General features: G+C 39.3%; 1 protein-coding gene and 2 long non-coding RNA genes across 3 annotated transcripts in view; 1 reads left to right on the top strand and 2 right to left on the bottom strand.

The window, feature by feature from the left end:
- PGM2L1 (phosphoglucomutase 2 like 1) overlaps positions 1-13,551 on the bottom strand; it is a 68,274-nt gene extending 54,723 nt beyond the window's left edge. The window contains exon 1 of the mRNA XM_003814679.6: positions 12,869-13,551. Coding sequence (XP_003814727.1) covers positions 12,869-12,979 — 111 coding nt within the window. The 5' untranslated portion in view covers positions 12,980-13,551. The remainder of the gene's footprint in view (positions 1-12,868) is intronic.
- Positions 12,180-12,630, top strand: LOC129393389 (uncharacterized). Its single transcript, XR_008620227.2, has 2 exons — positions 12,180-12,485; positions 12,587-12,630. It is a non-coding gene; the product is annotated as an uncharacterized LOC129393389 (long non-coding RNA).
- Positions 13,552-14,596: 1,045 nt separating the features above from the next.
- On the bottom strand, positions 14,597-15,581 carry LOC134731252 (uncharacterized). Its single transcript, XR_010113474.1, has 2 exons — positions 15,512-15,581; positions 14,597-14,805 (listed from the first exon to the last, which is right to left on the bottom strand). It is a non-coding gene; the product is annotated as an uncharacterized LOC134731252 (long non-coding RNA).
- Between the last annotated feature and the right edge of the window lie 816 nt (positions 15,582-16,397).

Here is a 16,397-nt window from a genome sequence, read left to right on the forward strand (position 1 = left end):
CCACCCGCAATAGGGCCTAGATTCCAACTTTTGTCCCGCTATACTAGCAAGGCTAACAAAAAGACTGCCAATCTTCTTAGCTGCCTATCCTGATCAGTAAATGTGCCCTGGGCAAAAGTGGCCCCCTAAATACTAAACTCAACTCTCTGAATTTCTGTCTTCTAGATTATGGCCTGGAATTTCCTTCTTCTTCCAAATCTTGAACTGGAAACTCTTGACTAACATTAAATAACACCTTCAAACAGATTTTTAAATCTGTATTTTGTCTGTTTTTTCCAGTTGTTGGAGGAAGATTGTCCAAATTACCTCATCTGTCATTTCTAGAAGCAGAAATCTTTCTATCCTACAACACTGCACTATATAGTATGGCTTTACTACACTTAACTTACATGTACTCCACTATATGTATTTAGCCCTGCCTCCTAAATATTAAAATTGTATTTTGTGTATGTGCTCTATTATATATGGCACATTACTACATATGTTACATATTCTCATATATTACTGTATAAGGATAGATATTTGAAATCATGTATCTTGTAGTTCTTGGACAATTTAAGGGTTTACAAGGGTGATTTTAAAATTTTATACCATTATCATTATTTATTGACTTTGGAATCTAACTCCTAAGTAAGACAAGACTCCATTATACCAGAAATGTTCTCATACGGAAGTTGCCTATTTGGGATACTACAGAACATGTTTTTATTCTGAGTAGGAGCTTAAATAAGATAATATCTATATTTCTGTCAACTGAGATTCCATAGTTTTATGCTTAATTTAACGTATACCTGTATACCAGACAAAAGATTCATGGCTTGATGTTTAATGCATATTTTGAAATGGCAAAAATACTACCAACAGGAGAACCCTGCCCATCAGCATGAAAACCACCAAGAAAGGAAACAATAATATGCTTTTTCTTTTTCAATAAAGCCCAAATTCCATATTCTTCTGAAATTAGGCTACAATTATGGTCTGACAGCATTTCCCAGAAGTTAAATATCTCTATATCATGTATATGTCATCTTTACATGTTATAGAAATAATCTAAGGGAAAAAATTATATGCAAAATGATGCTCTCAGCATTATTCAAAATAGTTTTTAAAAATCAGAATACTTTAAGACATCCAGCAAAAAGGAAATGGTTAAATATGATATATTTACCAAGTGAAATACTATGCTGTCAATAAAATTATAATTATGTTCTACATGATAAAAATTACATATATAAATTCAAAAGACAAACTGAGAAAAAACATTTGTAATACATGATAAATCAAAGACTTATTTCTTCAGCATTAAAACAGGAGAAAAGATTAATAACTCAATAGAAAAGCTAGCAAAAGATATGAATAGTTCATAGAAAAGGAAATACAGCTATCTTTTAAGTATATGAAAACATACAACCTCACTTATAAGAAAAATGGAAATTAAAGCTAAAATAAAATATAGTTTTTATTTTTCACAATGGCAAAGAAAAATATTTGATACTGCATGGTAGAGTCAAGAATTTGAGAAAGCAGGCACTTTTATATATTATTGGTAGAAGAATACATTGGTGCACACTCTCTGTAAGGCAATTTGGCAATATCTGTCAAAAAAAAAAAATTTTTTTTTTTTGAGGTAGGGTCCCACTCTGTCACCCAGGCTGGAGTGCAGTGGTGCCATCACAGCTCACTGCAGCCTCAACCTCCCAGGCTCAAGCAATCCTCCCACCTAAGCCTCCCAAGTAGCTGAGACTATAGGCACATGCCACCATGCCCACCTAATTTTATTTACTTTTTGTAGAGATGAGGTCTCCCTATTTTGCCCAGGCTGGTCTCAAACTCTGGGGCTCAAGCAATCCTCCTGCCCTGGCCTCCCAAAATGCTGGGATTACAGGCATGAGCCACCACACCCAGCCTCCCACAGTTATCTTCATTTAAGTGAAAAACAAAATGATATTTTAACTGAAAAAGAAAATCAAACAAAACCCTAATATTCCTAGATATGCCTTGGTTACTTTGAGGAAAGGAAGAAGGGAGGAAAATGGAATCAGAGAGGTGGACATGTGAATTTAAATTATAATTTCTTTCTTTTAAAAGATGTGATTCAAAGTTAGCAAAATATATGATTTAACGAAATGGGAACTATCATTTTCTCTCTTTTTAAAAAGAAGACAGAGATCAATTTGCTAGTGAGTCTTATGGTTTCTTTTCCTGATTTTCTCACAAAGCAAACATCCTTATGTAAAACTTTTATATCTACATTTCTATGAGAGTTTCTAGGATCCCCTCCACAACTCCATTCCATCTCATCCTAATTACATGCTGCAGCCAGATTAATCAGCCAAGAATCAGCAATAGAGTTCAATTCTCATTACATCAAACGTAAAAATTAGAAAGGTTGGGGTCAGATCCCAAAGGGCAAAGGAGTTTGAAACCTTCTTGGATTCAAATAGTCCCCTCTCTCTACACTTCTCTGAGCCTGGGTTTGTGCATAGGCTTAAAAAAATGGAAATAACTACCTCAAACAATCCTTGGGAGAATTAAGAGACTTTCTACATGAAAGCATCTAGTAAGTACCATGTCTGGTACATGATCACTCATAAACACTAGATTTCCTTCACCTATACTTACTCACCATAGTAGCACAATACATATGCTATATTTAAGAAATCTGTTCATGGTTTCTGCATGCCTCCTGCTCAGTTTCATTTCCCTGATCAGTGTCATTTTCCATTTTATTATTCTACTGTGCCCATTTTAAATTTTTGCCCCATATCCATTATCTATTTGTATCCTACTTACCCTTCAAGTCCCAGCTCAAATTCTACCTCTTACAAAAAATCTTCCTGACTTTGAACTCCTATTGCCCTTAAAAGCCAATGTCAGACAGTTAACCACTTAATTTTTACTTATATTTTAAATTTTACTTTATTATGAATTACAGTAACACATTTCTCTTATTTTAAAAATACTAATAATACAGATAAAGCTGCAGACATCATTGACCATTACTTTCATTCCCAGACCCCACCTTTAGAGGTGCCGCTTACAGCTTGTAATACATTCTTCCAGACCTTTACTACACATCTACATACTTGTAAAATGCAGTTTTGCTTTAACTCTTTTTTTACATATATGGCATCAAATTGTACATGTTGTTCTATAACTTGCTTATTTCATGTATATCTTGCACAGAGGGCCAAATACTGCATGATTTCACTTATATGAGGTATCTAAAATAGTCAAATTCATAGAATTAAAGAGTGGAATGATGGTTGCCAGATGCTGGAAGGGAAGGAGGAATGGAGAGTTGCTAAGCAAGGGGCATAAAGTTGCAGTTAAGCCAGATGAATTCATTATAGAGATATGCTGTGCAGCACTGTACCTACAGTTAACCATACTATATTGAATACTGGAAAATCTGTTAAGAGGGTAAATCTCATGTTAAGTGTTCTTACTATGATAAAATAAAATTAAAAAAATATAAACCTATATACCTATGTATCTATATCTCTCTTTATATCTATATATCTTGGAGGTCCTTTTAATACATATAGAGCCATGCTATTCTTTTCACTCCAGAGTGTTCCAGTTTATGTTACCATTTATTTATTCATGGACGCTTAGGTTTTTCCCTCATTTTTACCTATATAAATAATGAAATATTTCAGAGAGAAAATGACATGAAAAAATTCTGAAGCAGAAACACAACATAAAACCACTACTTACATTAAAGAGGTTTTCTAACAAGGTAGACATTAAAATGTCTTTGAATCAGAGAGATATGGTATTTTTCATTTACCATATTATAGTCTTCATACTCTTTAAGGCATTAAATATGACCATTTCCATTGTTTTGTTTGGTAAGATACACTCCTCATTAAATGACTTGGTGTAAAAGATCTTATGAGGATTGGTGACACTATCTCACTGCCTTCCTGTCTATTCTTCACCAGCATAGAACATTTTCTCCATTAACTCCCGACACTAGAGGGCAGCAGCCTCAGTACTAATTAGTAGTAATGCAGACCACAGTTGACTAATGAAAACAATACTCCTTCAGTAAAATCTGCACTAAATTACTAATCAACCTTTTATTTTGAGGGAAAATATTTCTAAAAAACCAAACAGACATAAATTAGGTAAAAACAGGTTTCTCCATGAGACAAGCCAATTGTGCTGTCTCTCCAAAAGGAAGGATGAAAGAATTCTGATTTAGATTATCCAGGGATTATCATTGAAATCTAAGCTAATGTAACCAGGTGTGATGGCTTGTGCCTGTAGTCCCAGCCACTCTGGAAACTGAGGTGGGAGGATCACTTGAGCCCAGGAGGCTGCAGTGAGCTATGATCACACTGCACTCTAGCCTAGGTGACAGGGTGAGACCCTGTTTCTCTACAAAACAAAACAAAACAAAAACCCTGAGCTAATGAAATATAATAAGATGTATATTCTTTTGTTAATTCAATGTATCTCACAAGTAAAACCTGGAAGAATCAAATGATGATAAATTCCTTTTTATTAGATTATCCATATTCTTTGATTTTTTTAAATAAGAGGAGAGGAAGAGACAGGAAAAATACTTTTTTAAAAATTTATTTTTTTTGAGATGGAGTCTCGCTCTGTCACCCAGGCTGGAGTGCAGTGGCGCGATCTTGGCTCACTGCAGCCTCCGCCTCCTGGGTTCCAGTGATTCTCCTGCCTCAGTCTCCTGGGTAGCTGGGATTACAGGCAAGTGCCACCACGCCCAGCTAATTTTTTGTATTTTTAACAGAGATGGGGTTTCACCATGTTGGCCAGGCTGGTCTCGAACTCCTGACCTCAGGTGATCCGCCTGCCTTGGCCTCCCAAAATGCTAGGATTACAGACGTGAGCCACTGCGCCCGACCAGGAAAATAATTTTAGATCAAAGACATATCCGAATAGGTTTTCTAATGGCCTTGTAGAAAACTTGAAGGAACTGGCCGGGTGCGGTGGCTCACGCCTGTAATCCCAGCACTTTGTGAGGCCGAGGCGGGCGGATCACAAGGTCAGGATATCGAGACCATCTTGGCTAACATGGTGAAACCCCGTCCCTACTGAAAATACCAAAAAAAAAAAAAAAAAAAAAATTAGCCGGGCGTGGTGGCGGGCGCCTGTAGTCCCAGCTACTCGGGAGGCTGAGGCAGGAGAATGGCGTGAACCTGGGAGGCAGAGCTTGCAGTGAGCCAAGATTGCGCCACTGCACTCCAGCCTGGGCGACAGAGCAAGACTCCGTCTCAAAAAAAAGAAAAGAAAACTTGAAGGAACTAAACAAACAGCTTTTATGAAAGAAAAAAAAAAACAGGGCAAAGAAGTCCCCCAAATAACAAACAGAAGTGCTAGTCTACCTATTTTGAAAACTGTCAGATGAGACAGGAAGAGCTTTCAAATATGAATCACTCCTTTTCAAATATATCTATGGAAAAATTACTACACTGTGTAGTTTTTCCACACCATCTTCTTTCAGTAAGCAATCTACATTTAAGGTTTCTCCATCTTTTCACAGCTTGATAGCTCATCTCTTTTTGTGGCTTGACAGCTAATTTGTTTTAATCACTGAATAATATTTGATATGCAACAGTTTGCTTATTCATTCACCTATTGAAGGACATCTTAGCTGTTTTCAGTTTCAAGTACATTTTTAATTTGAAGAAATAAAAGTATAAAGATTTTTGGGTCAAGATGAAAGACTTAAACACTTGTCTCCCCTCCCTGAGAACTTATTACAGTGATAGTAAAGGAACGAAAGGACTAAACCTACAATGTAAAAAGAACTGGAGGAAGGGATCAGTGGGTACTGAGGAGTAGATGCAATTTCCACGTACAAAAAGTAGCATGAAACAAAGTGCAATAAGCCCAAACCCAAAATAACTTGATAACATGTACATTTTGTTCTATAATCAAAATGAAATCTTGTCTTCAACATGGATGAACTATGAAGACATTATGCTAAGTGAAATAAGCTAGTCATAGAAAGACAAATATTGTATGATGCCACTTATATGAGGTACCTAGATTAGTCAAATTCATAGAAACAGAAAGCAGAATGGTGGGTGCTACAGGCTTAGGGGACGAAGAAATGGGGAGTTATTTAATGGGTACAGAAATTCAGTTTAGCAAGATGAAAAAGTTCTGGAGATCTGTTTTTCTTTCCTTAAGATCCATCAATTAATTGTTCAAAATGATGCCCCATTTTAGTTGGCTTCATTTTTAGACCATAACTTAACTTATTCAGCTTTGTCTTTCCTTGCTTATTTGGGTCCTTCATTCTTTCCTTCCCTCCCTCCCTTCCTACTTTCTTCCTGTTTTCCTCCTCCCTCCCTCCCTTCCTTGGGTAACTGCTTTTTCTTTTCTGTTCTTTTTTTTTTAATGTTGTTGACCAGAAACAACACGCCATCTTCACCATATTACTAACATCTTCCAGCTTTTTACTATTTATGGCATAGATGCTGAATTCTTTTTCAAGGTATATTTCTGGAACCCCAGTGTGGATCAGTACACTATTGTCATCTAGGATTTCTTTACATTGGATTTCTGGGGAAGTTACTCCACGTCAACTTCCTCATATTTCCTATTTCCTTTTGCTATGTTTCCTCAACTTTAACATCTGTATTTTCTATTGCATTTGGCAGGGGTGGGGTGTAACGTTTTTTTCTTAATTTCCAAGAGCTCATTATTGTTTCCTGTTCCTTTTTCATAGCATATTTCCTTATTTGATGGAATAATTGTCTTATTTAATCAAAAAACATTAAGTTCTTGTGTTCCCTGACTTAACTCAGTTTTTTTCCTGTATCCATTGCTTTACTTATTTTTCATGCAGCTTATTTCCTTTTTATAGTTTGATCGTTAGTTAGTTATTAACATCAATAGATTTTTAGCCGCTGGTACCCAACATTCTGTTTTCTGTTTCTGTGTATTTGACTACGCTAGGTACCTTATATAAGCTGGTATGGCTTTTCTCTGTTTTCATGTATACAATATGTTTTCTGCCAGTCTCCTCTTAAATAGAATGGCCAGTTGGAAGCCCTGTTTGTTAGTTGCACTTATTGTCCTGCAAACTTTGCTAGCATTAATTATATTGTTTAAACTTGCGAAATGACTAATGCTAATAGCATAACTATCAAAATTTAGGAGACATAGAGAATAGTGAGTGAATTCCCATTTTTTATAGCACAGGGATATATTTGACAGATAATATCTAAAGCTTTAAAATACATCAAGAAATAGTGCTTCTAGTATATTAGTCTTTTCATGGTAACCACAAAAATAACTAAAAAGAAACTTAAAATGACTTATAAGGAGCAAACTGAGGAAAAGAAGAGGCAGTTAGGATCATTGTTTTCCATTATAATCCCTTCTGTACTATTTTTTAAAATCATAAGCATGTATTTCTTCAAAAAAAATAAATTGCAAAAAAAATGATGAAAACAGGAGAAAATGTAGGAAATTTGGAAGTATAAAGAAAAAAATGAATTTGAATTCTAAAAAGAAAAAATTCAAATATTCATTTATATGTACTAAATTTCTTGGACAGAAGGAGAATACTGTGTTGCCAAGGAGACCAAAGCAACTGTTCAGCTCTTAAAAAAAAAAATCCATGGCAATTTATTCTGCATAATATTACATCCTACTCCAGCTTTATAAAAGCCAATAAAATAGTTTTAATGAGGGCCTTGAAACTTAGTTTATGTTGTCACTAACATTTATTAAACATTTGGTTTATGGAGTCTACCCTAGTGATAAGAATACAGTAAAAGTCAGATGACCTAGGTTTGAGTCCCAATTTTACCACTTAAAAGCCGTATCTCCTTTAGCAAGTCACTTTTCTTTTATGAGCTTAAGTTTCTTTACTTGCAAAATTGGGGATAACTACTACCTGCCTAACACACTGTTGCTATGAATAACAAATGAGACTTAACAGCATTTTACCAAAGTTGAAACACTACAAAAATAAATTCAAGGAATAAGGACTAGCATTTCCCAAAAGTAATAAAGCCATATGTGTATACTGTGTACTCTTCATTGATTAAATGCCAAATTCAGTATCAGAAAAATGTGAACAAAAAATGTTATATAAACTAGTATTATAAAAATTGGATTGAACTAGGTGGCAGATCCAAGCTCCCATCTAAGCTCCCCAACTGGATAATGTCCACAATTTCTTTGGGTCTCTACGCAATGACCCTGGAGTAGACCACCTTTGTAGAGGTATGTCATAGGTGTATTTCCCATCGCATAATGATGACTTAAAAGGAAATTCACTCACCACCTTTTCTATCTGGGCTACGTTAGGAGGCACAGAAAATCATGTGAGTGACATTGAAAAAAAACTTCTACCGTTAGACTAATGTTTGAATCACTGGCTTAGATTGAAGTATTTTATTTCCATTTTCAGGCTTTTTATAAGCCTACGCTACCTTGAACTTTACATGATACTCTTTCTCAACGCAGACCTACATTCTGAGACCACAGTGCTCTACTTGCTATTTCTTAAAATGCCGTGGCCAATTCCTGCCTCCACATCGTTGTTGATATATAGGAAGTTCAACACCTTTGTGACAGCTGCTATAGCAGGATGAGCAGCTCTGCCCTGTGTCCCAGCTCTATTCCCCATCCAGCCACTGACCCATCCACTTTGCCAGTGCCTAACATCTTACATATAGGACTGCTTTTAAAAAGAAAATTCACAATGGATAAAGAACAGGACATATTATATTGAGAGAACCTGCTTCTGGGCCAGCAAAACTGGTCTATAATTTGACAGAATGTAAGAAAGCACTGAAAAAAAAAACTAGGAAGGAGGTGAGTGACTTAGCCCTAGAGCATAGAAGGAGAGAGCACTGGTAGTAGAGTCATCTGTTCGCTGCCTGGAGGAGAAATGCCTTGATCTAGGACTTTTTGGGTTCTAGTGGCAGGATAGTCCCATTGTGGAGATGTGTGCATTTACTTATTACAGGTTGATGCTGTTAAATGTTTGTGTCATATATCTGACTCCCTGTGATTTGATTTCATGACCACCAAAAATCTTCTTTTGACTTCTCCTATGGTGCATCTAGAAAATGCCCTGAATAGAAACAAATCTACTTAGCTATTACATCTGTACCATACATTAATAAAACATTCTGAATTCAGACATCAGTTTCTGTGGCATTGGGCACAGTGAGTACATTCTGAGACAAGGTAGGCTAACAAATTAGGCTGAAGGCTCAGGAATGGAAGGTCACATTCTGGACTTGTAAATTTACCAACAGAAAGCCACCCCTTAGAAACTACATGGAGTACCCCAAACTGCCCCAATAAACACCTGTCTTGTTGCATTGTTTTCTTTTTAACATTTACACACACACCTGTGTGTATTTAAGCCCTTCAAGACATACTAAAGCCCTTCTATGACCTGGTCTTTACACATCCTTCCAAAATTTTCTATGTACCCTGAGCAACAGCAGAAATAGAAGTTCTTATTACACACATTAAAATTTCTCTCTATGCTTGTCATAGTTCTCCTTATGTTAGCAAGTCTAATTTTAACTAATTCTGAAAGTTCAAGCACAAATAACATTTTTTCATAAAGACTTTTCAAATACACCAACCGAGACTAAGATTAGTAATTTTAGTGACCAACGCAAGGAGCAAATTGACCTCTAATCAATTTAAAACTTATTATATGCCTCATCTGAGTCATGAAGAATTGGTGGCATTTGGTTCCTTTTTTAATTAAATAGGTATTCATCAGGTGTTAAAATCAGTTTCTGTATGTTAAAAGACTACATATGCCATCAATATATAATGTAAGAAATGCCATGAGTCTGATCTTATTTTACATTTCTGCACTCTAAATTTCAGTGCCCTGAGACAGTCTAGCTTACCTATAGTATCAATCTACAGTAGATACAATTTCTCCATTAAATGTATTCTCTCCTATTAAGAGAGGATCAATGAAGAAATTTATTATATTTATTAAATAAACAAATTACTTAATCTATTCCTCTGTTAAGGATACTTATTACTTGCCCCTATTACTTATGCTTTTCCTTCCCTTCTATTTTCTTTAAAGATATGATCCATATCTATTTCATCTTTCTATCTCTCACAGGTTTCAGCTAATGCCTTATATTCAGAGGCACTTTAAATACAAATTAAGAATTTATCTTCCACTTTCAATGAAGTTTTATCTTCATTATTTTTATTTTGTTTTGTTTTGTTTTATTTATTTTTGAGATGGAGTCTCACTCTGTCATCCAGGCTGGAGTGCAGTGGAACAATCTCAGCTCACTGCAACCTCCGCCTCCCAAGTTCAAGTGATTCTCTGGCCTCAGCCTTTGAGTAGCTGGGACTACAGGCACGTGACACCTCGCCTGGCCTTTTTTTTTTTTTTTTTTTTTTTTGTATTTTTAGTAGGGACGGGGTTTCACTATGTTGGCCAGGCTGGTCTCGAACTCCTGACCTCAGGTGATCTGCCCACCTTGGCCTCCCAGGGTGCTATCATTACAAGCGTGAGCCACCGTGCCTGACCTCTCTTCATTCTTTTTATGCATCCTATCTTCTAATGAAGTCTTCCTTGAGCATCTCAGTCCACCGTTTACTCCTACTTTTGAACTATAAGAACTGACTGCCTACAAACCATTTAATTGCCACCAAAACTACCCTAGCATTATTATTTTATGTGCATTTTACAGGTTTCTTTAATATTTCAGTATATCCCAACAATGTATAGGCATAGAATGGACAATCAATAAATATAAATTCATTCAAACAATCTTTTAAAAATAATTCAGGGGCCGGGTGTGGTGGTTCATGCCTATAATCCCAACACTTTGGGAGGCTGAGGTGGGAGAATCCCTTGAGGCCCAGAGTTCAAGACAAGCCTGGGCAACATAGTGAGACACCATTTCTAAAAAAAAAAAAATTTTTTTTTAATTAGCTGGGCGTGGTGGCATGTGCCTGTAGTCCCAGCTACTCGGCAGGCTAAGGCAGAAAGATCACTTGAGCCCAGGAGTTCAAGGCTGCAGTGAGTGCAGTGAGCGGAGATCGCGCCACTGCACTCCAGCCTGGACAACACGGTGAGACCCTGTTTAAAAAAAAAAAAAAATCAATCAGGAGACTCATTAGGAAAAGTACAGTTAAAACTGGCACCTAAAGAGAACAAAAAGTCTTGCTACTCCAAGTGTGGTCCACAGACCAGCAGCATTAGTTTCACCTGAAAATTCATTCTTTTTTTTTTTTTTCTTTTTTTTTTGAGACGGAGTCTCGCTCTGTCGCCCAGGCTGGAGTGCAGTGGCGCGATCTCCGCTCACTGCAAGCTCCGCCTCCCGGGTTCAAGCCATTCTCCTGCCTCAGCCTCCCGAATAGCTGGGGCTACAGGCGCCCGCCACCGCGCCCGGCTAATTTTTTGTATTTTTAGTAGAGACGGGGTTTCACCATGTTAGCCAGGATGGTCTCGATCTCCTGACCTCGTGATCCACCCGCCTCGGCCTCCCAAAGTGCTGGAATTACAGGCCTGAGCCACGGCGCCCGGCCGGAAATTCATTCTTAGGCAGAATCCAAGGCCCCACCCCAGGCCTCCTGAATCAGAATTTGTATTTCAAGATCCCCAGGTGATCTATAAGCACATTAAGGTTTGAGAAGCATTAGTTTAGACTGTAGAGGAAGAATTATTCGTCCAATATACATATGACCAATTAACACCAAATACCTCATTGTAGTTGCTTATTTGTTGGTCTTCCTCATCTGCTAACTGAGGCTTGTTGAGGGCAGGAACCCTTTCTATTTTCCTCACAAGTATTTCCTGGGTCTAACAAGACCTAAAACACGCACTCAGCATTCAATATTTTTTTGCTGAATGAATGAATGAATAAAGTAAAAACAAAACTTTCAGAAAGAGAAGCCTTAAGGAAATTCATTTGTACAACATAATGTCACATACTACCATATAAATTCCTTAATTCAGTGTCATTAATTCCATTTTAAATGTGCTGCCTTCTCTACTTCAACAAAGGTATTTTACGCACTTGACAAAGCAAAAGCTTGGATTATCTTCCTCTGTTGGAGCTACCAGGGACCTCTTTTACAAGTAAGATAGCTGCATTTTAATTCTGATTGTCACAAATCCATCCCAAATGCCCGCACGAGGTTTAATTACCTCAACAACTTGGAGGTGGGGGCGGAGGGTGGGTGGGGAGGTGTTGGTAGAGAAGTAATGGTTAAGGCAAAAACAATCCTGTATTAAGAGTACCATATGAAACCTGGAAAACACGATTCCTTGAACAGATTAATTCCAGAAAATAGCTGCCAGCAGGAGAAAGAAGAGGTAAGCGCCTTGCCTTTCCCAAGAGCAAAAGGTGATACTAGACAATACCAGGGAGTGATAAAAGACCAGCAACTACCTAGCGACAGAAGGAGGAAACACACCAGACCAGAACTAAAGCGGATAGCGGTTAGAAACGCCCAGTAAGGGTGCCAGAAACCACTTTCAGGTACGTGGAGAAGGAAGTCAAGGGAGAAAAAGGGAAAGGAAATCGTTGTTTAGGGTATAACTTACAATGATGATGCTTTTTTTTTTTTTTTTTTTTTGAAGAAAGAGGGAAGACAGCACTTGAAAGGAAAGAGGGTAAAGAAGAGGAAGGGAGGTTACAATTGAGAGCACTGCAGAAGGAAGCGATGCAGATGTTGCCGCCCGGCTCTGGCAGTCCGAAGGAGCAACCCCACGCATAGGTGGGTGGCAACGCCCTGCTCCGCTGCCCCCCGCTCGGTGTCCCGAGCCATCTCCTCTGCAGCCCGCGGGGCGCTGGGTGGGCACAGGAAAGAGCAGACTGTGTGGGGGAGGCGACGGCGTTTGCCGGGCTGACCAGGTACCCACCTTATCCCAGCGGAGCCACTGCCCGATGGCCGTGTCCAGCTGAGGGTCCCCGGTGTGGTAGGGGGCGTGGAGCAGGTTGGAGTTCAGATCCCCCTCTGTGTTTTCAGCCATGGCGACCAGACAGGCGTACGGGCCGGGGACCGGCGAAGACACTGAGTTGAGGTGGGGGGTGGCTTGGGGTTCGCTCACCAGGGTCCAGGCGTCCCCACCTCACTGAAGGGCATCGGAGACCAACCGCAGGGTGTTTGTAACAGCTCCTGCCGCGGCGTCAGAGACCCGGGAGAGAGGGGGTTTATGGCCGCCTGCTCCCCAGCGGACCAGGTCCGGGTCTCTGGGCGAAGTGACTGAGGCGGTCGCGCCGCGAGAGAACAACAACAGTCCCAGATGTCTGGGTCCTGGCTCCGCCGCCGCCGCCGCCGCCCGCCCCGCCTACGGCCCCGCCCCTTCCCGCCCTTGCTGATTTAAGTCCCCGAAGTTCTAGACTGGAGCCCGGGAGCGCGCTCCCCACGCCTCCGAAGTAGTGGGGGTTTACAGCCCGTCCGGGTGGTGAGGCAATAGTGCACGGTTCTTTTTATTTTTTAATTTGCCAAGGGTCTCCTTTCCTCGATCTGCTCTCACGGCTACCACTAGCAAGCTGCCTTTGCGCTTGCCCTGCAGGTCCCCAGCGCGCGCGCAGGCCCCCAGTTTCTCTTGGGGGCACGCGCCGGTTGGGGGAGGAGGGGCAGTGCGAGCTGTCCGCGCACTGCCTCACGGGAGTTGTAGTTCTTTCCTTTGTCTGAGCTCAGCGGAGACCGCCGCCGAGACTACGACTCCCAGCAGCTCCGCGTTCCCCTTTTCCTCAAAAGAAAAAGATCTACCTCGAGGTAGTTCCCTACAGACACGCCCTATCCCTATTAGTTATGCTGCGCTGTGTGGCCCTGGCATTAAATTAAACAAGGAATGACATAGTAAGGGGACAAAGTGGTATCCGTTTAGTGCTGTGCAGTTTACGAATCGCGTTCTATCGCTTCAATCCCTCAGTAAGGTAGAGGGGCGTCGTCCTTCTCCGTTTCACACACAAAGAAGAAACTGACTCCCTGAGACACCTCTCCTAAGAGGCCGAGTTCGTGAGCGGTCAAACTAGGGTTCCAATCTCATTTCAGATCCCCTCAGCTGGCAGTTATTTTATTAGGTCGGTGCAAAAGTAATTGCTGTTTTTGCCATTAAAAATAATGGCATTAAAAGTAATGGCAAAAACGGCAATGACTTTTGTACCAACCTAATATCTCTGCTGCTATAGTAAACTAGGAGGTAGGGAGAACAAGATTACTGGAAAATAGATAAGGAAGTTGTTGAGGGAAGATGGGTCGGCATTTAACCTAAATATAAGAATGTATAAGCATCACAAGATACCAAGAGCAATGGTAATGGGAATACGGAGGAAGAGGAAATTGGTTCACCCAAATTGAAATAGTCTTCCGTTACTTCTTAGCCGTCTCTCCTATGGAAAGCTCACCTAAGTTGAGGTCTGGGAAATGCTGAGAAGTGCTGACCTGTCAGCCACCTAGCTACTCCTCCGTTTCTTGGTTTGGCCTTCTTAGAATGGCTATGATTTTGGCCAAGTACATTACAACTCTTTCCCTAGTCAGCTTTTTTGTAAGGAAGGTACGATAATATTTACATCATGGCTGTACAGTAACTTAATAAATGGCATTAGGCTGCTTTGAGGTTCACAGATAAAAGACATAATAAGTTCAAAGTATTACTTTATTTCCTTTAAAGTGCCATTTACCATAATAAAATCCAAACTACCAAGGTACAAAAGGATTGTGGTACCAGTTTCTGAAAAACGTGCCATAGTTGGGAGTTGCAGTTTTTGCTAACGATTGTTTCTTTTGTGGAGTCAGCAGGACTCTTGTTCTTTTAATCACACAAGGCCTGGGAAACAGTCACGTGTCCTGGAGAGAAATTCATCTTCCATTACCATCACCATTATTATCCATGATACATATTAAACATTTACTCTCTGCTAAGCATTATGGTAGGAGCTGAGGCTACAAGAATCTATATAATTGTTCATTTCGAGAAGTAACATCTGAGGAGACAGGATATATGTAAGAAAAGAAAGCCCATGATAAATAGCAAGTGCTGCCAACAACTGTTAATGAATTTACATCTGAGGTGGTCAATGAAAAAAGCATCAAGCAGGAGGGACCTGCACTGGGCTTTCAGAAACAAAATAAACAAGTTGAGAATAAGATAGAGGATATTTCAAACCCATAGACCAGTGGTTCTCATATCTCCCTAGGAGTTTGTTTAAATTAATATTCCTGGACACTGCCTCCAGAGATTCTGAATCAATACATTGGCATAGGGCCTAGGTACCTGCATATTTGAAATATCTATTGACTGTCACAATTCAAAGTGTGATTAGGAGGACAACTGTGCTGATGTCCTCTGGAAGCTTATTAAGAAATACAAAATTTCATGCCCCAGTCCAGTTCTGCTGCATCAGAACCTACATTTTAACAAGATCCAATGATGAGTTATATTTAAGTTTGTTAAACAGTGTTTTTTATAAGACAATTCTTATTCAGTTCATTTCTGAGAAACACTACCAAATCAACAGAGCTTTCAAGACATGGAAAAAAAGAGTCAACTAACCTTCACTTTTATCAGCAAGATCATAGCAGACATTTACTGGTTACCAGAAATCTTGCCCAGCGGATTAGATTTATTGTTTGGACGTTGGAGGGTAACCAAGGAGACCCAGAACCCATCAAATCCAACAACAGTGTCTAAGTGTGTTCAGCAGAGGAAGTGTAGTAGTTCCCCTAGTCTGGGAAAGCTCAGAGCTTTCATTTCTGTTGGAATTTGCCCACGGCATCCTGCATTTTTATTTGCTAAGCCTGGCAACATTAACTGTGGTTATGAAAAAGAATATCCTTCTTGGTCCCCGTATACAGTCATACATTGCTTAATAACAGGGATATGTTCTGAGAAATGCATCATTAGGTGATTCTGTCATCTTAACATCACAGAGTATACAAACCTAGGTGGTATAGCCCACTACCCACCTAGGCTATATGGTACAGCTTATTGCTCCTAGGCTACAAACCTGTACAGTATGTTGCTGTACTGAATACTGTAGGGGACTGTAACACAATTGTAAGCATTTGGATATCTAAACATATCTCAATATAGAAAAGGTACAATTTTTGGTATAAAAATTATGATACAAAAAATATAAAATGGCACACCTATATAGTGCACTTACCATGAATGGAGCTTGCAGGACTGAAAGTAGCTCTTGAGTGAGTCAGCGAGTGAGTGGTGAGGGAATGGGAAGGTCTAGGACACTACTGTACACTACTGTAGACTTTATAAGCACTGTACACATTAGCCTAGGCCTACACTGGGTGAGGATCATCAAGACATCAACTCAGTCATAGGAATTTTTCAGCCCCATTATAATGTTATGGGACCACCATTGTATATGCTGTTCTTTGACCGAAACATCCTTATGCAGCACATGACTGTATTATATTTA

This window comes from Pan paniscus, chromosome 9 (genome assembly GCF_029289425.2).
Source record: "Pan paniscus chromosome 9, NHGRI_mPanPan1-v2.0_pri, whole genome shotgun sequence".
Classification (NCBI taxonomy): Eukaryota; Metazoa; Chordata; class Mammalia; order Primates; family Hominidae; genus Pan; species Pan paniscus.